Here is a 23,371-nt window from a genome sequence, read left to right as displayed (position 1 = left end):
CCACGCCCAAAAAAGAGATACTTTAAAATTGCAGAAAATTAAATATGATCTAAAAATTTACTAGACTCATCTTAGGGCCCATATTTCATTCAATTCTTCTGGCAAACTCATGGAGGTGTTGTGTCATTTGCTTCAGAAACTTCAGGGTTTCTACAAGATTTTCAAAATGAAGTTCTCTGACTTTTCTAGGTTTTCCTTGATAATACAGGACAAAATACCTTGCCTCGTCAGGTTTCAGCCGTGTGATGAGCAAACTGGACAAAATTTAAAACCTATCCACAGGTTTAAAAAGTAGTTCCCGTAAAGTCATAATCTCATCATATTCTCAACAGACTGATTTTGTGACTAATTGTAAGCCATTCGATATGATATCTAACTCAGTCATTGAAACCAAAACAAATGCCCAAGCTTCATGTACAAATTCTGAGTGAGTTAAATGTATTGATTTATCACAGTTTAGTCATTGACAGGTCATAAATCAATCGAGAACTCAGTAAACACAAGAAATTTCAATTGCAATAAATACTTAGACACGTTTTACCTCCATGCCGAGAATCAGAGACAAGGTTATGTGTTTGTTCAAAATTGAACCATGATGAATGAAGACATCAAATAAGTCTATTACTATGGCGTTAGAGGGTGCAGCATTCAGGAGTTGAGGCGTGATACCACATCTCCACTCCTGAGTTCGAATAGTTGCCTGCCTGGTGCCCACTCGGACCATCATTAATCCATAAAACGTTTTTATGCAAATTTCCGTGAACATTAAAAAAATATGCAATTCTCCCAGCAGTTTTGTTTATCAGGGTGTTTACAAGATTTTCAAAATTGAATTTCCTGATTTTTAAGGTTTCAGCCATATAATGAGCACATCAGAAAAAATATAAAACTATCCTTGGGAGTGAGAAGTAGTCCCCGTACAGTCATATTCTATATCATTTTGCAGAGAAATGTTCAAATCCCAGAAAAATCATGACTTAACTGAAGTTATTATAGAATCCCCTGATTTTTCCCGGTTTTTCAAGCAGTGCTTCAATTTCCTAAATTTTCTAGTTCTGTGGACACCCTGGAAACAGTTAAAAGATACTCTCAGGATTTTCTTCTCCTTCCTATTCCCTACAAGTTAGGTAACTCTATCTATCGATAAAAATACTCGCATGAGTTTCTAAATTATTTTTTCTTTTTAATTTTAACTGATACTACGAGAGTGATTAGGAAAGATTAAAATATAGAGAATATAATAAAGGTAGCTTTGTTTTTATTTCCTTACCTGAAGACGTGAACCAGGTGGCAGTTTCCTTGGCATTTCGATAGTTCCTAAATACCCAACTATGGCTCTGAATAGTTCTTGCTCATATTCTTCACCGTTCATTCTGTTAATGGATGGTTCTGAGAAGTAGAGGCGTGGTAAGGGTGGCAAAAGGTGTGCTGGAGCCTTCCATTTGATAAGTTTGTGGGGAGATTTACTTGAACATCTAGGAGTAGAATTTGACATACACATTGACACTTCTACTAGTGATTCATCAAACATTGCACCCGTAGTAAGATCTCTGACTACTTTGGCCACTCGATTCTGGCTTGCAGCTCCAGATCGCGGAGAATTCTTCAATTTGTGTGGATACTTTGGTTTATGACGGATTGCTACCATATCTTCATCTGAACTATCCGAGTAATAATTCTCAGCAATTTGAAGCTTTAAAATGCCGGATGTGTTCCCAATCAATTGCACTACATCATTGTGTTTCATTTTACTGACACTGTGACCTCCAACGGCAACTAGGTAATCGCCTGCTCTGAGGCCAGAATTTTCAGCAGGACTTCCTGGCACAATGCAGCTGAGAATGCATGGCTGTTGACCTGAGATGGTAAAACCAAAGCCATTCTTACCTCTCTGCACATCAACAGTTCTGACCCCATAGTTAGGGCGTTTTTTGCGTCGTCTCACAGGGTGCATTATGGCTTATCCAAGTATCACTGACGTCTGCTGTAATTGCAGGTAACAAAATAGAACAAGTCAAGTTTACGAATGCACTATTTCAAATTATTAAGAAGACTCAAGCCATTTTCATTGGGAGTGTACTGTTCACTTCTGGTGCCAACTTTGCTGGGACCTCTGCCGAAGGGCACAACACAAGTTCAGATGACCTACACTCTGCGATTTAGACATATTGACTAAGCGTCAATAGTTACGGCTGGAAACTGGCAAACAAAAAGGCTGGAATCGGTATCAGTAATCTGTTGCATGATTAGCATTGTGAATCTACTTATTTGAAGTGAATTGTGATTACTCGATGTCTTATGATGCTAAATATTTTCTTTGGAGACTATCCACTGATGAACTGACAAAATCATCCAACTAATCTGATACAATCACTGTTCAGTTGATGAAAATTCTCGGGAAAATCAAAATATTTATTGGAAGTGGTCTAACTGCAGGATGATGAGATTATAATCCGGAGCAATTACACAATTTGAAATATGACACTTGAAGAACACGGAAACACTGTCACACACACGAAGTCGTTCTCAAAATTCACGAATTACCGCGACGAAAGAAATTCTACAACGATACTCGACTTACACACCACGAACAATGGAAATTTCTAAATTGGTATTTGCACAGCCTATGGGTAAATTCCTTCCTCGTTCCAAATTATCCACAATCCTCATCAACTAACTTGTTCATAAACAACTAACTGCTTCAGCCATTTTGAAATTACTATAGGCGAAGAAAAAGGTAAAAGGGGGCAATGGACATTGAAAGTTGATACTGGTGATGGAAGAATACCAAATTCAAAACCGTTATTGCCTCAACTTCATCTGGACATGATTTTTTCGATGAATCCACTAAGTTATTCAAATATGTGTTTGTGATCTTTTAAATCAACTTATTTTATTATTTTCTAGCGCCACCAAATCCTTTCATCTACATGAAAATACGAAATTTAGTTACCGCGCCTCGCTAGCGCTACTCGCTTACGCTTGGTGGTTGCTCTCTGCATCGAAGGAACTCTCTGTGAAGAAGCGGCCATTGTGGAAGCTTGCATCTTGTTATTGATGTTTATACCAAAGTTCCGATTAGCGTCACCCGGCCTTATTTTATTTTAATATTTGGTGTTGATTTTACAAAATGTTAGCTTTTGGACCCAAGAAGGATGGTGGTCCAAACATCAAGTTTTACGAATCTCCAGAGACTGTCGCTGCATTTGACGGGATTCGATCATGGTTGCAGAAAAACTACAAGAAGGTAAGCCTACCAGCTTTCCTATCCCAACTCATGGGCAATTTTTTCGTTAGTAATTCATATTCTGAAGGAGCAGTAGTCCATAAAATTGTGTTCTCTCATTAGTCAAGAAAACGGAATCCCTTGGAGACCACATAATTTCAAGTTTCTTGTAAATTGAACCTTCTCATCGCTGGAGCGATGATCTTGTCTGTTACCACTGTAGAGCTGTCAATGAATACGACTTGTTTAACCCCCTGGATCATTGTTTCTTATTCATTCAATTCAACTTTCTTTCTTTTTATTTATCTTTTCCTTCATTACATTCACCACTGCACTTAGCTCCAAATGCATCACATAATTCAACAGAGGCAATAGGTCTTGTCTTATCAATTTTGTATGAAAGAGCAAATGGACAGTTGCTACAATGTTGTCCACACTAAGTACATAATAGTTAAGAGTTGTAACTCAACAGTATCCTAGGCCCAGTGGTATGATGCAGGTATCAATGCAGTAACAAATTATTTTGTGTATCTAAGCCTACTTTCTCTGGCCCAATGGTTTCACGGTGAAACTTTCATTAGCTCAATGTTTCAACAAATTTTAGTATTTATAATCATTTTTCTAATTACAGTACACCCAAAATGACCCGCCAACCAATAAATCTCTATCAACCCTTGTAACGCAGTTAATTCAGTTCCAAGAAGACAATCTGGGAAAAGATGTCACCAAACCATCTCTCACCCGACTTCCTGTAAGTACCATTCTTATTGCTGCATTTGAGCCCAGCTAAATTTTGCTAATTCATTATATCCTCACCTTCCGGCCAACGTATCTTTAGTGCGATGCGAGGGTTTTAAGTTTTCGCTGCCATTTTATTTTTTTTACAGAGAAATTGCCGGTTGAATCTGTTTGTCGTCTGTCTGTTGAACCGAACTTTATCGGCAGCATAACAAAAAAAGCACTGAAATTTTTTGACAGCTTCATTGAACAATTGCTCTGAAAAAAACAAAATGGCCGCGGAAATTTTTAAATGTCGCATGGCGATTGTGATACTTTGGCCGAAAGGTGACAACATACGTGCTGAGGTTATGGTGACGAAATTACGACTGATCCTAGTGGTGCAGATATTTTTCACAAATGCCAAGGCATCATAATTTTTGTCTTTCAATTCATTTGAATCAACAGTATTTTGCATGAACACTTCTCCTTTGGGTATGTAACTGTGAACATGTTAATTCCTACAAAGTAAAAAGGATTCTTACTCTCAGCTGAAAAGCGGCAAACACTATTCTGTCAATCCTCTGAGGGTGCCTCAAGGCACAGCAGTATAGCTTGACAAAGGAATCCTCCATACATGAGGACCTTATGGACCCAACAGCGTATACCCATGTCAAGAATGCAATGATTGTGCACACATTCAGATGTTTAGTTGGTGAGGATATGTATGCTGCGTTCCGAAAGAGCTTGATGCAATAACGGCTTTTTTCGCCTCCCCTCTGGAATTTCTTCAGACTTTGTCTATTGATTACTCATCGTTGAGCACTTCTTTCCCCAAATTTTCAGACCCCAAAAAATGTTGGGGGGAGGGCGCTAGGGGGGGTGGAATGCAAAACCTGTGAACCTTGATATCTCGCGAACGAAGAAAGATATCGAGTCCCGGTTTGGACAAAAAATCGTCTTAAATTGCATTCTTTATGATTTAGTAGGTCAAAATCCCGAAATCACATTTTTCAGTTATCATAGGTGCTTTTTCCCAGTTTTTCGGTCTAGAAAATTTCTTTTAAACCAAGAGCTTTCAAAGATCTCAATTTTTTTTATTTGAACCAAAACCAGTTTTTTAAATTGTTCTTATTTTTCCGCATCCAATGAGTGGTCCATTAAGTAAACTAGGGAACCAAACGGTTCCGAGTCATGAGCGATTGAAGTTTCCGCTCAATGCCCGCCGACCGATTTTTGCGAGCAAGAAAGCCAGATGTGACTGTTATTAAATCAGATTAATGTTAAAACCGTGTAAAATGCATTTTTAGGGACTCTTGAGGGTAGCTGAGTTCAGAAATTACTGATACTTCCAAGAAATTCACTGTTTTAAAATTACTGCTCCGTAGCGCTATTTTAGAGGCCCACTGAGCGCCGACCGGCAGCTCAGTGGGCCGCTATAAGCTGTAATTTTATATTTGATTAATTATAGATTTTGAATACTTGAAAAAAAAAAAAGGAGGAAGAGTTGTTCAATTTCAGCGATGTTGACATGGGTATATGCTGTCTGGTAAAAAAAGTCCTCATATAACTGTACATTTTTAGCAAAACCCAGGGCTTTGAAGAGAAACTCCCTAAACATAACAGATAAGGACAGCTCAATTCAAAATACTTAATCTTCCCATAACTTGTGCGGAAGATGCACACACATTTCATTCACATAAGTGTGGAATTCTTCCAATTTATTTCCACCGAACAATACTCCTTAACGCAACAATGAGCTGATGCCAAGAGTGTAGAAAATAAGCAAGTACCTACTTGTGCGAAGCACAAAAAATAATAAAATAAAAAAAAACAGAATAGAATTGTTCATTTGTTTAAAAAAAGTTTAAAGCCCAATTTCTCAAGCCTTTGAAAGTGCAGTTTTCTAATCAGGAATGTTCCCATGAGGGCCTAATATCTCATTAGTTCACATTAAATATCTTGATTCCTAAAACATGTGCAAGTTTCTGAGTAAAATTATTTTGTAATTTTTCTTTTCAGATGCGTTTGTTTTTGGATTTTAAGCCTGGAGGAGCTCTATCTCACATTCTGGCAACTGTTTATAAATTCAAGAGTGACCAGGGTTGGCGAAGGTTTGATTTTCAGGTATGGATATTCAGCTTTGTAAAGAAAAAAGTCCTCTCTATTTATAATAGCCCTAAAAATGTACATCAAAGATGAGATATTCTTTTTTGTAAGAGGGAAAAGTGGTACCTTTTCAGATCTCAAAAAAATCAGCATTATGTCAATGTCAAGTTTTTAATCTTTTCTGAGTCTGAGCTTGAGGATATGAAACCTTGGGTTTGATCACAGTACGACGATTTTCTAAAGCTGTAAGCAACTGCCATCATGCAAAATTAAATTAAAGCTATTGGAACTTCTGTAAAGCACCGCTCTTGGCGTTAACAGACTTGGAATATAAATTGTTTTTTGTAAAGTGACATTTCAGTTCATTTTGTGCAGTTATTTCCCTCGTGGCTAATGCACAGGTCCCCCTGCACTTGAAATAATAATAGCACTTGAACAATAGGTGAAGAAAAAAGAACTTTCATAAAATCTTTTTTAGCAATAATATGTTGTGACTCTTAAACTCTCTCCATCAGTTTTAATAATTGATTTTTTACGCAGAATCCATCAAAACAGGAACGGAATCTTGAAATGTTCACAAAAGTTGAGAAAGCGCTAATCGATAACAAATTCCTCAGCTTGCCCAACGTCTTCATAAAACCAGAAGTTGACAAACCCATTCAATCTAGAGTGAAGGAAATAATCAAGAAGCATCAGGGAACAATAACTGGTATTACATTTTTTTTCATTCCTTCTTTCTTTTCTCGTGTATTATAGATAATCGCACCTGTCAAAGAATTTCATGTGATAGAAGCGCTCAGTAATCATACAACATTTATCACATAAACACCGCTACATCAATTCAATGTGTCTATAGTTGGCTGTAGGCCCCAAAGGAATATAAGCCATTGAACCAACAGAAAAAAAAAGCATTGAGTACAATAGAGTCTCAGTGTACTAGTGCACCAATGAAGTCAATCCTAGAACGATGCATTTCTAACCTCTTGTTTGCCGAAAGTGTAAACCGAGCATCATTTTCAGAATGGAAACCTTATAGCTTATGGAAGAATGGAGGGCTGTTAGTGGTTTCTGGGAATTATTAATGTACTATCCAAATATGCACCAAACCCCGGTTTTCATTTATGAAATGAATTTTTTATCTGTATTTTCTGAGTGAAATACAGAGCTGGGCTCCTATGCATACAGCATCACCAGTTGCTGCTCACTAGTCTTAGGAGTACTGGACAAAACAGCCTCAAAAAGTGACTTCATCGGCGCTCTGGTACATTGCGACTTTATCGTACTGTATGGATAAAAGAGCCCTTATTTTTGGAAGAGTAAGAGATAAAACACATAAGATAAACATGATAAAACCTAACCTGTCAATTGAAATTACTTTTGCCTTGTATGGCAAGGTCATTGTATGGGTTGACTCACTTGAGAGTAGATTTTACCCAGACTCGACTCTCACTGAGCTCAGCTCTCACCGCCTAACTTTTTTGATAAATCTTTTAGTTTTCATATTCTAAATTCACAAATTTTCCTTTGCAGAAAATGAAGAGGAGGCTAGTCATATAATTTTCCCGGTCACTGATCCACTAGATGAAGAGTATGCTCGTCCAACAGTGAAACGAGATCGAATGGTCCTTATGCATTGGTATTATTTCCCAGACTCTCATGATTCTTGGTTACCAGCATCTGATCTCCCAATTGACGCACCAGAAACTCCACCGTCTCACACGGGAGTTTGGAGGGTGAGTATTACAGGCACCTCTGGGTTTTGTAAAGAAAATGAAAGAAACTTGTACCTTTGAGTAAAAGTTAGTCTCTCCTGGGATGCTCCCAAGAGACACTTTGCCTTTCCAAGTTGCTTAATAGCTGGGTCAGAATAGAAAGTCGAGCAAAAAAAATTCTCTCCTAAACTTGGATGTTTCTTCATTCGCCTGAGACACCTGTGTCAGGAAGGTCTCAAGCAATAGTTGTCCGAAGATTTTCCACCAAACGACATCAAGCTAACCCATAGAGTCAATCACTGAGCAATCCCCTCCAAATATTATACCTACCTTTGCGCCTGCAAAAATACTTTTAGCGCATAATCATTCATTTGCTCGACAACAGAGGACCATGCAGTAATGACATTTTCTCATTTTCTCTCAAAGACATTATAGCTTATACCCAGTGCGGTTCCCTATCTTCCCGTGCTTGCGCGCAGTGGCCGTTTTCCCGGTCGTTTTATGATTGACTGGGTTTCAGGGCTCCACTACGCTGCCTCATGGGAACGCGTGTTTTGCATTGGTTTCTTGCTTGTAACTCTAAACTTCTTCAACTTACACTAAAATAAAACAGACTCAAAAAAATTCCTGTGACCAAAAAATGGAGTTTTACTAAAAGCCGCGGCAAAAATTCTTACGATTGGTGACCTGTTTTCCTCATTTTCCCTAAAAACTGTCGATTTTAGGGGAAAATGTCTAAGGATATATCTGAAAGGCTGTAACATTTCCTATCAATTTATTCCACAAAATTTTCGAAAAAATAATTTCTGAAGTCGAAAATATGGGTTTTTAAAACGGTCGAGGCAAAAATTCTTACAATCAGTGACCTTTTTTCTCATTTCTCTTTCAAACCGTTGACTTTAGAGGAAAATGTAAAAGGACCTTTTCATAAGAGTGTAAAATTCACTATCAGCTTATTACAACAATTATAAACAACAAATATAACAACAATATTAAAACAATTCTAAAAATCTGTCAATCTTCACGCTGGAACTTAACAAGAACTCATTCAGATAAGGCTTGTCTAGCACCAGGTAGAGCCCTGATGCAAATTCGGGGGCTCCAGCGCGTCACCGGCGATGGATGACTGTTGCCGAATTCAGTAAAAAGAGCCACCACGTGTTCCAGGTACCCACTGTCTATAAGTTATAATGTCATTGTTTTCTCTACACATTTCAAGCTTGTGGTTATAATCCCACTCTGAACTTACTTTTTTAGGTTTCTGCATCATGGGTGTTGGATTTGGATCAGTATAACGAGTGGATGGCTGAAGAAGATTATGAAGTGGATGAAAACGGCAAGAAGAAAGTCCATCGGGTAAGTCGGGAGAAGTCCTCGGTCAAGTTTGTTTTCTGAAGAATGGCATACATTTTTCAAAGGTGCCTCTGATAATAATGTTTTCAAATTTGTCAGTGTAGTATTCAAGTCAAAAATACATTCTCTCTGATATTATGCAAATAACATCTATGTGATGGTACAGTTCAAGATTTTATGATGAATGCCCGTATCAGCACCACAACATTCTTGCTCCTCAGATGGTGATCACCAGGGTATTTCATGCTCCTCATTGGTATTTACGTCCCCCATAGAGTTTTACCTGTGTATGTATTGTCTTTGATAATTGTATTAAACAGTCCAGAATTGAAAATGAAGTGCCCAATTTTATTGTACCACTCTGTGTAGATTTTAACTCTTGGATACTAAAGTTATAATCTAGGCGATATGTAATCAAGCACTCTGCTCAGGATTAAAAAAAACCACATGAAACTTCATCACAAAGTTTTGTCACAACATACGGAGTAGAGGATGGTTTTATTTCAGCAAAATCATGTTGCTTTGTTTCTTTTTCATGAGCATGTTTATCATAAATGTAACTTATCATTTTGATTCAGTTACGATTATCAGTAGAAGACCTGATGGGCGGAGGAGGAGACCCTGACAAAGCAAAAAAGAAACACAAAAGGAAAAGATCTCCATCACCACCACCCAAGCAACTGGGGAAAAGGAAAAGGTAGCTATTTTTCTGTCTTCCTTCAAATGTTCCGATTTTCCTTAAACCATTGATTTTTCTCTCAAGGAGAACATAATTTCTCCAAACCAAGTAGGTTGGAGAGTTACTCCTACATACCTTTTAAGTAAGTTTATCAAACCTCTGCTACGTTCGAGGAAAACGTAACCATTATTAATTGACAAGGCAAGTGATCAGTTGCAAAATCTTGTTTTACCTATGTGTATTTGGCTTTATTAAAAGTGTGTGATGCTTCCTCAAGAGAGGGCGTACGTTCAATTGCGATGTTGTAAATTTCTGCTCATCGTTTAAGTTTTCAAAGACAAATCGTTGAAGATGCATGAGTGAACATTTTATTAATTTTCTTTGCCTTAACAATTAAATTCTGGAAGATTTTAGTACACGATTTTTCTTGAAGAAAAAAAATTGGAGAAGCGAAATTTTATGCTCATTTGATGTATTTTAAAAGCCAACAGGACTTTCAAATTACCCAGGATATGTAAAGGCTGTAATAAACAGCAAATTTTTCACTTTGGCACTTCAATTTTTGCACCCCAATAAACAAGGTACTTAGGAGACGTGAAGACTAACAAAAGCAAGACCGAAAAATTCTCATCCGAAATTGAGGCATATTGGATTTATTTATGCTTAAGAGCATTACCTAGCAACAAAATCATGGCGCACCATAATTTGCTGCTTTTTCCAGCTCGTGATGCTGAATTTCTTCCATCTACATTCCTTCAATGATTTCCATTTTTTACTTTGCTTCTAGTAACTTATTAATCCCATTTTGTCTCATGTTTTTATTCTCAGTTCTAGCAAAAAACCCAGAGGGGATGAAGATGGCGATGATTTGACTAAAGATATGCCTGAGCCAACTCCAGAGCCAAACATAGCTGAAGTCTCTGTTCCTAAACAAGGTAAACTTTTGTAGGTAAAATATTTCAAAAGAGATGAGCTCAATTCTTAAATGGGCCTCTGAGGAAAACGCCTTAAACGACCTTAGTGCTCATGTTTTCTCTGCCCTAAAAATTAGTGCCTTCATAATGAATGAATAAAATGTATGTTAGAGAGTTTTGTGTATATGCAAAGATAACTATTGTAAATATGCATAAGATTGCACTTGTGAACACCCCCCCCCCCTTTTAAATCCCACCAGGATAAAAATGAAGTAAATTATTCACCTGTAAACTATTTATTTTTTTCACGGAATATTCGAAGTCAGTAGGGATAAAATTTTAAAGTTCTTCTCTGGACACTTCCGTTGCAATGTTTTCTCATAATGTAATCTCTCATCTTTTCTCTTACACATATCATTATTGGAATAAAAGGATGTAGATGTTACTTAGTAGACTGTGTTTTTGTGTGTGTGAAAACTCCCTGTAATATGCTTTGATTTTTCTTTAAGGTGTGTCATCTAAAAAGGACAGTGACTCGCAGCCTTTGAAAACAGGAACTCTAGCTGATCTGGATGAAGATATGGATAAAGGAGAGGACAGTGAAATGGGCAAAATGTCTGATACTACTACTCAGGTGTGTGCTTTTTTTTTAGTTGATTCATTCTCTACAACTACAATTGCATTCTCTATCGCTTCACCATGATTTTCCTATCTCCAGAAAAATTAGAGAACAGAGTCCGAGTGTAACTCAGCAATTATTGTAATGTCGCAGTTTGCAGCTTGTTATTGCAGCATCAAAGCGCTGTTTTTCACTTTAGTCTTGTTTAGGCACACTTATAATAATATTTCTCTCTCTGCACATCTGATTCATCTGGCCCATCACACCATGAAGCCAATGAAAGCCATGCTGCTTTTCCGCCAGGTCTTTTTTTTAGTATTTGTTTTTGCAGGCTCATAGCATATCACTGAAAAATATGGAGGTTGCCGGAGCGGAGGCACATACATCGTGGATGGCGGTCTTGATGGTGTTATACTCAGTGTACCACTTGTCCCAAGCGCGAAATGGGGAGATTTTTCTTGCGCAAAAAAGCACTATCCGGATCCGGTATTATCCGCTATCCGAATACAAAAAATCGATATCCGAATCCAGTGACGCGGAAAATCCATTTTGGTCCAACTCTATTCTTTTTACTTTCTACCCTAGGGTAGAGGAAGTATTGTCATCCTGCAAGGGGGGGGGGGGAGTTGAAATTTCATCATTTTTTCTTCTAGTAATTAACATCACTAAGGAAGGGTCATGATTATGCAACTACAAAGATATTATTGTTTAGATACCGAAAAATAATATTTTATTTTTCATTATGGTATGGCACATAACTACAGCAAATAAAATGAAAGATGTGTTCACACAATCCTTGAATTTCAAGTTACATTACTTAATAATCTATTTCCCCTCCTACCCCCCCCCCCTTAAATGGTATTTTCAAATCTTCAATTCTCCAAATTATGTATTCTCATTTTTCAGGATACAACTGTAAAGGATGAAGGGCAAGAAGATAATGTCACTGAACAGACACACCACATAATTATTCCAAGCTATTCTGCATGGTTTGATTACAACTCAATTCACTCAATTGAGAAGAGAGCTCTGCCCGAATTTTTCAATGGTAGGTCCTGTACTTTTTTCTGAATGTTTAACTTAGATTTTTTAGTCTCCTCGATTAAATGGACACATTTTTAAAAATGATGATAGCACATTTTCCTCCTAATTTTTGGCTTTAGTGGCCCCAAATATCTATCGTAACAGAACAACCATAACTCCCTAAATTTTTGAAAAACTTGATACTGTCAGGGCGCGTCCTGCCTAAAACCAATAGAGGCTCTTTTGATGAAGCCAAGAAGCTAGTGAGCTATGAGGGAAGTTGACTCTTATGGTCAATGAACTTAAACCTCACAACTTGATCACATGCTCTATCACACTGGGTACACATACTATTCTATGTGTATTTTTTTGATACTTTATCTTCGTAAAATATTGAATCCTAATAATCTCCCTGCAGTCGGTTTTGTGGACGGACTGGAACTTGATGATCTAACCTTACCTGTTGATCCGGAGCCTAGCTTTTAAAGAAACCAATACGACTGAGATTTCATGGAAGAAGAGTAATGGCCTTTTTCAGCCAGCTGTTTGGTGTTTCCTCCACGAACATTTTCATTTGTTTCACATGCCTTTCTCTTTTTACAGGGAAGAACAAATCAAAAACTCCTGAAATCTATCTAGCATACAGAAACTTTATGATTGACACTTACCGCCTAAATCCTACCGAGTATATAACTAGCACTGCATCAAGAAGAAATTTAGCTGGTGATGTTTGCTCAATCATGAGAGTTCATGCATTTTTAGAGCAATGGGGACTCATCAACTATCAGGTAAGCCCTTTGTTCGAACACACTGTAGCATGTTGACTCCCATGGATTTCTAGCCAATGTAGGCCGATTGGATGAACGATTGTGCCATGGCTTTAGCGACCTCTATCAGCATTAATCACTTGCATCATTAATATCATTATTTCGATTTACAGCTTTTGTCAAGTTAGTTTGCCAACCTGTAGATCGAAACAAGACCACTCTTAATGTGGTCTTGTCTGGCTCGCATCTGGTTAATTTTAAAAACTAAGTTTCTAAAAATGTGAATTAAGTAAGTACCCGTCTCTGTTTCATGATTGGCATTGTATTCAATCGGAGATAATGGAGCTCTTGCATGTGTGAGGGATTTGCAATTTAAGTATTTTTTTACATAAGATTTTGCAAGAAATACGATGATGTCACTGGTTTTTGTCCAAAATCAACTCCAAAGCTCAAAAGTAGCTCTCAAAATTGAGGCCGTGATGGAGGGGCTCTCCCACGCTACCTTGAGAGTCCACCTCTATATCAAGACAAACTATCCATGCCAAGATAGGGAGCAAATACATTAGCAGGGTTGCTGTCATTTCAGTGTTGGAGTCCCGAAATAAAGTGGCAACCATGTTAATGTATGTGCTCCCTATCTTTGCATAGAGAGTTGGTCTTGATATAGATGTGGGCTTTCATGGCAGAGTGGGATATCTCCTCCATTACGGTCTTAACTTTGAGAGCTTTTCTTGAGCTTGCGAGTTGATTTCAGAGAAAACCAGTGGCCCTATCGTGTCTCTTGCAAAATTTTACATAGGAACCAGTTCAAATTCCTGACACTTGCGAGAGTTCCATTAAAATCGGAAGTTTTCATGAAACAAGTCAACGCGTGAACCTTTTTCTCAAAATCAAAGTCAACTAAAGTCACCCTAAGGCAAAACTTGTTAAGGAGAATATTACAATGACAGTACAAGTGTTCAATTTTATCATTTTTTGTGAAGCTTGCAAAATTTCAATATATATGAGCTATGACGAGACTCTCAACACTAACAGAAAAAGGGGTGAATCACCAGGTGGCGGTGGTTCACACCATGGTTGGAAACTAAAGAAAAAAAGGTGAAATTGGATGGCTTTATGTGGCCTCCCAGTCACTACAACTCGCAACATATTGAAAAAAGGCACAAAAAGTGCCACCCCAGAGGGTGGCTTCAACAGTGAATACTCACATATGTAAGATTGAAACGCGGGACGCGTCAAGAACATAATGTAACAGCTAAGAGCAAACTCAGACTGGTTGTGGATCCGACTGCCTCCGGCAGGGTATGGGCTAAGGTATTCCGAGCTGCCAATCTGTTTGAATTATAATTTGGGGCAAAAAGGTTTGCTGCCGGCAAAACGTTATGTATAATCTTTATTTTTAGGTGGATGCTGAAAGCCGTCCAACACCAATGGGTCCTCCTCCAACCTCTCACTTCCACGTTCTCTCAGATACACCCTCAGGTCTTCAGCCAGTCAACCCTCCGAAAACACCGCAGCCTTCTGCTGCTAAAACGTTACTTGACTTAGAGAAGAAACCAGAAGCAACGCCCATCTCCAAACTTGAAACAGATCCCAACTTTGGACTCAGAGTAGATCAGTAAGTTCATCGATTTGATACTTAATATACGAATGTTGTCTAACCTGTTGATACTGTGTGGTTTCTCAAAGCCAATAACTAAATTTATTTTATCTGTGTTCAGTGCTATATTTGCCGTATTCTCAAAGAATATTTTAAAATTTATCAAAAATGGATCATAAACATAAATGTTTAATTTTTTTAACATGGTAATTGTGTTTGGTGTCTTATTGTCCGCTAAACTAAAAAATATTCTAAAATACTTAAAATTGGTTTGGCATCAGTAATTGTAGTATGGGTGCTGAAATATTTATAATTAGTATTTTATATTTTACCATGAACTAATTGGCTTTATCATCTATGATTGATGTAAGCGCTTCTGTGAGCAGTATATGGTAATTCGTTACAGTAAGAGGTCGATTCACCAGATTTTGCGATTTATCAGATTTTTTTCCAGGTGCTCCTGCCATTTTCCCATGAAAACAATGTTACTCCTCAAAATTCACCAGATTTTGATTTTCCGTATATCTACATCAACTGGATTTTTTTGGTGGTCCCAAGGTGGAATTTCAACTCAAACTGAAGGATGGTTATTAACTTATTACAGGAAATGTAAACTTTCAAGTTTTCAAAACCTCTGAAAAAAAAAACTGTATTTCAATCAAGTTTAAATTCTAACATAGTACATGATTGCCCAGATACTCCAGAACTGGGAGGCTCTCACATTTTGACAATATTTTACTATGCTAAAGATGGACACTTACCTTCTATTTTTAAGGTATGTAAGGAAACCTGGGGTCATGAAGAATAAAACTGCGGCCAGTCTTACGAGAGAGTGGACAGAGCAAGAAACACTGCTTTTGCTTGAAGCACTCGAGCTTTACAAGGATGACTGGAACAAAGTCTGCGAACATGTAGGAACAAGAACTCAAGACGAGTGCATTCTGCATTTCCTACGACTCCCAATCGAGGATCCCTACCTCGAAGACCCTGAAGCCGGTAAGTATCTTTCCTTTGGAGAATTCCTCATGTCTTCTTCAGGGTAACATCCTCTTGAGAAGTTAAGAGAGCTTGAAAAAATCAGTAAAGTTTACTTAACTGTGTAAAATCAAAGCCTTTTTGCAAAGGAATTTTGAACTTCCTTTTTTCGCCGAAACCTCTGCATGGCTCCAATTGCACACATACTTTCTATCGACAGAGCTAAAATTGCACTCCAAATATGTCTTGTGGAAAACACCTTTGAAACCCAACATCCTCAACAAGTCAGGAAATTCTAGAATTGAAAGAAACTTGTTACTCTGCTTGCTTATGTAAGAAGAATTTTGTGTCATCCAAGTTTCTCATGAATTTTTACTTTCTCGCTCCCCTAGGGTAGAGGAAGTATTGTCATCCTCTAAGAAAGAAAAAAAAAAGTTCAAATTTCATCATGACTAGACGTTTCATGGTCCGTGGAGTCAAAATAACCATACTTGGAAAAATGTGTGTCCGTCCGTCCGGTGTCTACCAAATCTGTGTACAGCCATATCTCATATATCCCCATATGTTGGCGCTTGCGCTGCGCATAAATTGGCCGGGGGCCAATTTTTTTCTTAGAAATTCTAATTAAATGAAAATAGCCTTGGGATCTCTGATACTGTTTCTTCAACCTGTCCACCCTTCATTCCTGATTTTGTTGTATTTTTCACCTTGTAATTTTTCACTTCAAATTAATCATCGGAATAGTACTGCACTAATTCAGTGACAAAGCAAATATGCACTGCAACCTAACCTTAAACTGCAGCAAAATTCTGTTTCAAGCCCTTATCTTGATCATTTACTCTCTTCTTCTTCTGTAGTTGTGCCATTCTAGGTGGTTTTTTTTCAACTTGTACATATATTTTTCAGGTGGGGGCGCCCTTGGACCGTTAGCTTATCAACCCATCCCATTTAGTAAAGCTGGAAACCCCATTATGTCCACCGTAGCTTTTCTAGCCTCTGTTGTTGATCCTCGAGTCGCCTCTGCAGCCGCCAAAGCTGCGATGGAAGAATTTGCGAACATAAAGGTCCGTATTTATTTCATCAAGCTGGTTTTGTAATTTTCATGAGTATCTCTCATACGAAAGACCACACTTTTCTTTTATTTTTTCTGCCATATTGAAAAAGCACTCTCGAGAAAAAATTACGAAAACAACAAAATTTCCAAGCTAAGTGCAAGGAAAGAAAACAGAATTATAGAACTTAGGCTTCCGAATTCTCGAGGACTCAAAGAGAGAACTTAAAGGTGGATTACAACGTTTCTACTCAAACTCTTGAGTTTTTCATTTCAGTTGGCCACTCAGAACTCATGTAATTTTAATGAATCTATTCCACCAATAGAAATACTTGAAGAATTTGGAGTAGGTTTTGAATCACTTTTGCCTTATGTCTCCTTAGGATGAAGTCCCTGCTGCTCTGATGGATGCCCATATTAAAAATGTTGAAGCTTCAACTCGAGATGGGAAATTCGATCCGGCTGCTGGTCTCGTTCAGGTATCATGGTTTCTAATAAATTTTAATTTGGTTCATACGTTTTGAATCAGTCTCATTTGATCCTACATATTAAATTGATCTTGTGAGTTTTTGGGCTACAGAGGCTCTCTTAAGGCTCTCTCAATTGTGGCCTATTAGAACTTACGAGGAGAAACCCAAAAAAAAACGAAATTTTGCTGTAACTTGCCAACAACGGAAAATATTCGGGTCCCACTGCTAGGAGGTGTAACTAAGAGCTTTGAAGAGTCACGAGGCCAAATTTCAACGCCGTAGCACATTTTTTACTTTCTCGCTACTCCAGGTTTTATTTTGGCGAGACTTGGTTTAAGGGGTTGTCTAACAAGTTTGTAGTTTTTGAAGATGGGTCATTCTCGGTAACAACACTTAGGGCTCAAGTTTTTCTCTCTTACTTGATAAAAACACGACTTTCTCTGTTAATCTTTTGAAGTGCTGCTTCTGGAGGACAAGCTTCATCAAAAACTTCAGTGTAAGCACTGTTTTTTGCTTTCAAAATGGTGCTGTATCGCTCGAAACCCCTGTATGGCTCCGAACCGCCATCGCCATTTGATAGATCCGATGCAATTAATGAAAAAAATTGCATTTTTGTGAATGAGGGTGGTTATAGATCATTTAACTAACTAGCAGATATCACTTGAATGTAATGCAGAAATATTCAAAACATTGCTGTGAAAAATTTGGGCCTACAACACGTTGTTGCCGCATGGATCCCCCTTTTAGCGTTCCAGCTGAAGTTTAAACAATAAATCACACTCCAGATCGAAGAAAAACATTCAATCACTCATGTCATGAGTGAATCATGTTCCATGCAAGATTCACACTGAAAATTGACAGAGTTAGCTGCACCTTGCCCGTGAAAATCACCCATCTTCAAAAACGACTAACTCGCCAGACAACCCCTTAAACCAAGTCTCGCCAAAATAAAAGGAAATGTACTACAACGTTGAAATTTGACCTAGTGACTCATCATAGCTTCTAGTTACACCACCTATCAGTAGAACCTGGATATTTTCCACCGTTGCCAAGTTACAGCAAAATTCCGGTTCTTTTTGGGTTCCTCCTCAAATATACCAGACAGAATAAAGACAGAATGACTCTTTATGGATAGGTGAACATCGTTGGCAATGCAAAACCAGCTAAAAAACAAAGCCATGAAATTCAATTCCCTCAACTTTAGTAATTTTGTACAGCAAATACATGGAAAAAAATGAAAGTGCTGATTTAACAATTTTGTAGTTAAAAAAAGTGTCCAACATGTTTCAATGTAGATTTTACAATAAAAAAATGCTAGTTTAACCTCCCCTGTGGTTAAATTAACTTTCCGCTATTGTAGAATATACATTTGGAATATGTCGGACAAATTTTTTTAACAATTTAATTGTTCAATCAGCAATCCATTTTTTTCCGTGTAAAGTGCAAAAAAGTGGTTTTGCAGCTGGCTTGTGCTTTATCAAGAAATGATTGAATATACGAGGGATTGTGAAAAAAGGTGGTTAGTCACTTGAAAAAAGAATTGAATTTAAACTTCCTATGAAGTCAAATCATCCATAATTGTATAATATGTATGATTTGGGTATGGGTGCTCATTTGTCAGTTCATGTTGAAGTAGTGAGAATAGCTTTAAGGTGTTTGACTCCAGCCTCATGTTCTTGAAACTAAAGGCCTCTGGGGCTCCACCACCTGTTGTTAATATCTTTTATCCATCTAAATTTGTTCGTCCTGTTTTAGCTCCCAAATAAAAATGCATGGCAATTTTCATGTCGAAAAGTAAGGGAATTGCTTATGAAGGGTCAGGAGAAAGGGAGGAAATTTTAAGACAAAAATATTTCTATTGTAAGGCAAAGTCAAAGAATTTCCTATTAAGGGTCAAGGGATTTCCTATGAACAGTTCAGAAATATCTCGGAATTTCAAGATCCAAAAATTTTTGTTGCGTTGAAAGGTCAGGAAATTTGCTTTTAAGATCAGGGAAAAGTTAAGAATTGTTGAAAAATTTCAAGAACCAAAAATCTTGATTCCTCTGGATGCCCAACATTACCGCAATGATTCCCGAAATTCTCTCAGTTTGTGGGCTGTGTAGAGCTCACTCCACCTAGTTTTGGCCTATATCAATCTCCTAATTTCCATTTACCCAATTCACTATCCTTCCAATTCATTTGTGCCTTGACGCTATGAATCTTTGAACCATTGATTTTTTGGTCTTTATTTAAGATTTTTCTATCAATTTCTTATTTTTTAGAGTGGCATAGCTGGAACTGCCCCAGAAAAGGAAGAAGAAGAGGACAAGGAGAAGAAGGAAGCAAAAGAAAAAGAAACAAATGGAGAAAAGGAACCAGAAAAACCTGCAGCTGATGGGGAAGTGAAAGAAATCAAAAAGGAAGAAGAAGAAAAGAAAGAAGCCTCGACAGGAGAAGGAGTCGCAGAAACAGATGGAAACAAAGATGTTGAGATGAAAGATGCCTCTGACAAGAAGGAAACATCCAAAGAAGAGACAGAGCAGGACAGAGTTATCAAAGATGCACAGTTACAATCGGCTGCATCAGCAGCACTCGCTGCTGCAGCTGTGAAAGCTAAGCACCTGGCAGCTGTTGAAGAACGGAAGATTAAATCTTTGGTAGCTTTACTCGTAGAAACGCAAATGAAAAAGTTAGAAATTAAGTTAAGGCACTTTGAAGAGCTTGAGACTACAATGGAGCGAGAAAGAGAAGGTCTGGAGTACCAGCGTCAACAATTGATTACGGAAAGGCAACAGTTTCATTTAGAGCAGTTGAAAGCAGCGGAATTCCGTGCGAGGCAGCAGGCTCATCAACGCCTTGCAGCTGAACAGCAGCAACAAACACCATCAACAACCCCGACTCCATTATCACCTCAGGCTGTTGCTACGCCGCAGCCCCCAGCAACACCTATGGCCACGTAAAGTGAGCTAGATTTTAATGTAAAATTGGTCATGGCATAGCTTCTCCAGTCGATTGTTGGTTGTACTTAGCTTGACGATGAACCAATGCAAAAATTTCATTTTCAAAAGCATACCTCACAACAGGGAATAAAAAAATAAACAATGCAGCAAATAAGCAGGTAGAAACAAACTTTGGGATCCACTATCTGCAAGTTTTGTATTTTTTTTAGTTGTAGCCACATGTCTGCTGGAAAAATTTCTAGATTTCAAAATCGGTGATATTTTTGAATGCAAGAGAAGTTACAATATTTCCAACTTTAATAACTAACTCGGTTTACTTTTTCTTTACTCTCCTATCGCCCAAAAAATGAGTGCATACAAGCAATACAATTTACTGGGTACCCTGGACATCTAAATGTTGCAAAAATCTGCCAATTACCAACGTTCCCTCTCCTAGTTAAGCTTTATCTTTGATGAGCAATCTCTTTTGAATTCCTCTAGCCCTCAGTTTCTGAGATTTGTATCTCAAGACTCGTTGAATTGGCAATATTTGTCAGATGTATATCTCTTCACCTTTTTTTCCCTTCCAAAAAAGTTATTCTTTTGTACATTATTCCTTTCTGTGTACAGATATTATGTTTGTTTTTGAGTTCAATAAATGTGCAAAAATGACGGCTAACATTGTGTCAATCAAGGCCGGCATCTTTGGTGTTTTTTTTTCTATTTTTCCTATGCTAAGCAAAAACTCTGATGAAATGAGGATGTTTCATTATTTTTTTGGTTCAACAGCGTTACATCCTATGTATCTGCAAACAGAATATTAAAATTCTATCACAAATGTCACTGTTGCAGCTCATAGATCTAGTTTACTTTTTCAAGTCAGATTTTAAAATTGATTTTTTAGTTATTTGAACTAATTTAAATTTTCTGCCGATTGGCTTTGCAAAATCTATTTTAATTTATCAATAGCCCTAAAAAGGTATGTTTTTGACTTGTCTAACTCCATGAAACCAATGGTACTTTTTTTTATATTTACTCAAACAGCTGTAAGCATCTGTTTTTGAGTTGTGTAACTTAGTCCTACATCAACAATGTGTTAAATCTGCATGAATCTTAGCAATTATTGTCCTCGATAATAGTACAGCAGTGTCCATGTAAATTATTAATCATGAACATTTTCTCTTTTTTCTGAAGGATGTAACTAATGACAGTACTCTTATTCATTTTTATCGTGAAAAAATGCTACAATAATTACATTTTGTACATAGATCTAAATGTATTTTTTTCTTATCAAAATAAATGACTGTACATACTCACTCAGATCTCGGTCTAGTTATTTTTAACTTTTCCTCCTTTTCTCATAGTTTCAAGTACATTTCGTGAAAATTCCATGACTGAACATGGCTAAGCATTTATGCATCTTGTTTGCATTTCCCTGAAATGTAATTACCTGAATAATTTGAACAAATGCATTAGCTGAAGAGTTTTCTTGGTGAAGGACGTATTTATGAGACTTTGTATACTGTTAAAAACGCATTTGAAGTTTTCATCTCAATTCTGCTGATTATCATGTCGCAACGAAAGTCCCGCCGGGCGATTTTCTTTCTCTCTCGCGCTAATACGCGAGACACCTGGCTACTTTCTATCTCTCTCGCACACTTAAGCGAGCTGCCTGGCTGTTTTCTGTCTCTCTCTCGCACACCCAGGCGTCCCTGCCCTCCAGGCGATTTTCTATCTTTCTCGCACACTTAAACGAGCTGCCTGGTTGTCTTCTGTCTCGCTCGCACACCCAAGCGTCCCTGCCCTCCAGGCGATTTTCTATCTCTCTCCCACACTTAAGCGTCCCGCCAAGATGGTGCAACCGCTCTCAGAGGGTCGCGGGGAAACGCCATGCGCCTTTTCCGCAAAAACAACGCAAGTCCCACCGGGCGATTTTCTTTCACTCTCGAACTTACACGCGAGACGCTTGGCTATTTTCTATCTCTCTCGCACACTTAAGCGAGCTGCCTGGCTATTTTCCTGTCTCTCTCGCACACCCAAGCGTCCCTATCCTCCAGGCTATTTTCTATCTCTCTCGCACATTTAAAGCGTCCCGCGAAAAGGGTGCAACCGCTCTCAGAGGGTCGCGTGGAACGCCATGCGCCTCTGCCGCAAAAACAACGCAAGTCCCGCCAGGCGATTTCCTTTCTCTCTCGCGCTCATACGCGAGACGCTTTCTGTCTCTCCCGCAAACAAACGCCTCGTGCAAGGCGATTTTCTATCTCTCTCGCACTTGTACGCTTCCTACCTGGGCGATTTTCTGCCTCTCTCGCGCACTTTAGCGAGACGGCTGGCTATATTCTGTCTCTCTCGCACACTTTAGCGAGACGCCTGGCTATTTTCTGTATCTCTCGCACACAATCGCGTCGTGCAAGGCGATTTTCTATCTCTCTCGCACTTGTACGCGTGCTACCTGGGCGATTTTCTGTCTCTCTCGCACTGGGTGCCCTTGAACGGGGGCAACGAGGGTGCAACCACCCTCGGAGGGTCGCGGGGGAACGCGATGCTGCTTTGACGGAAAAACCACCCAAGTCCCGCCTGGCTATTTTCTGTCTCTCTCGCACTTATAGGCTTCCTACCTGGGCGATTTGCTGTCTCTCTCGCACACTTTAGCGAGACGCCCGGCTATTTTCTGTCTCCCTCGCACACAATCGCGTCGTGCAAGGCGATTTTCTATCTCTCTCGCACTTATGCGCTTGCTACCTGGGCGATTTTCTGTCTCTCTCGCACTGGGTGCCCTTGAAAGGGGCAACCGAGGGTGCAACCACTCTCGGAGGGTCGCGGGGGAACGCGATGCGCCTTTGCCGCAGAAACAACGCAAGTCCCGCCTGGCTATTTGCTGTCTCTCTCGCACTTATAGGCTTCCTACCTGGGCGATTTTCTGTCTCTCTCGCACACTTTAGCGAGACGCCTGGCTATATTCTGTCTCTCTCGCACACAATCGCGTCGTGCAAGGCGATTTTCTATCTCTCTCGCACTTATACGCATGCTACCTGGGCGATTTTCTGTCTCTCTCGCACTGGGTGCGCTTGAAAGGGGCAACCGAGGGTGCAACCACTCTCGGAGGGTCGCGGGGGAACGCCATGCGCCTTTGCCGCAGAAACAACGCAAGTCCCGCTTGTTTATTTCCTGTCTCTCTCGCACTTAGGGGAGACCGGGGTTATGTTGGCCACGAGGCTATGATAACCATCGTGAG

At 38.8% G+C, this 23,371-nt stretch overlaps 2 protein-coding genes across 2 annotated transcripts in view; one reads left to right on the top strand and one right to left on the bottom strand.

Annotated features, from left to right (window-relative positions):
- loco (locomotion defects) overlaps positions 1 to 2,724 on the bottom strand; it is a 33,914-nt gene extending 31,190 nt beyond the window's left edge. The window contains exon 1 of the mRNA XM_019047085.2: positions 1,271 to 2,724. Coding sequence (XP_018902630.1) covers positions 1,271 to 1,954 — 684 coding nt within the window. The 5' untranslated portion in view covers positions 1,955 to 2,724. The remainder of the gene's footprint in view (positions 1 to 1,270) is intronic.
- Positions 2,725 to 3,001: 277 nt separating this feature from the next.
- mor (SWI/SNF- related protein mor) lies at positions 3,002 to 21,456 on the top strand. The gene is made up of 16 exons (XM_019047149.2): positions 3,002 to 3,247; positions 3,858 to 3,977; positions 5,966 to 6,070; positions 6,593 to 6,761; positions 7,583 to 7,785; positions 9,022 to 9,120; positions 9,696 to 9,814; positions 10,625 to 10,731; positions 11,220 to 11,344; positions 12,236 to 12,377; positions 12,956 to 13,140; positions 14,523 to 14,737; positions 15,495 to 15,715; positions 16,601 to 16,758; positions 17,129 to 17,224; positions 19,480 to 21,456. Exons 1-16 carry the CDS (start codon positions 3,131 to 3,133, stop codon positions 20,155 to 20,157), a joined length of 2,859 nt encoding a protein of 952 aa, XP_018902694.1. The 5' UTR covers positions 3,002 to 3,130; the 3' UTR covers positions 20,158 to 21,456.
- Positions 21,457 to 23,371: the final 1,915 nt, after the last annotated feature.

This window comes from Bemisia tabaci, chromosome 4 (genome assembly GCF_918797505.1).
Source record: "Bemisia tabaci chromosome 4, PGI_BMITA_v3".
Taxonomy (NCBI): domain Eukaryota; kingdom Metazoa; phylum Arthropoda; class Insecta; order Hemiptera; family Aleyrodidae; genus Bemisia; species Bemisia tabaci.
This window is presented reverse-complemented; position numbering and strand designations above follow the sequence as displayed.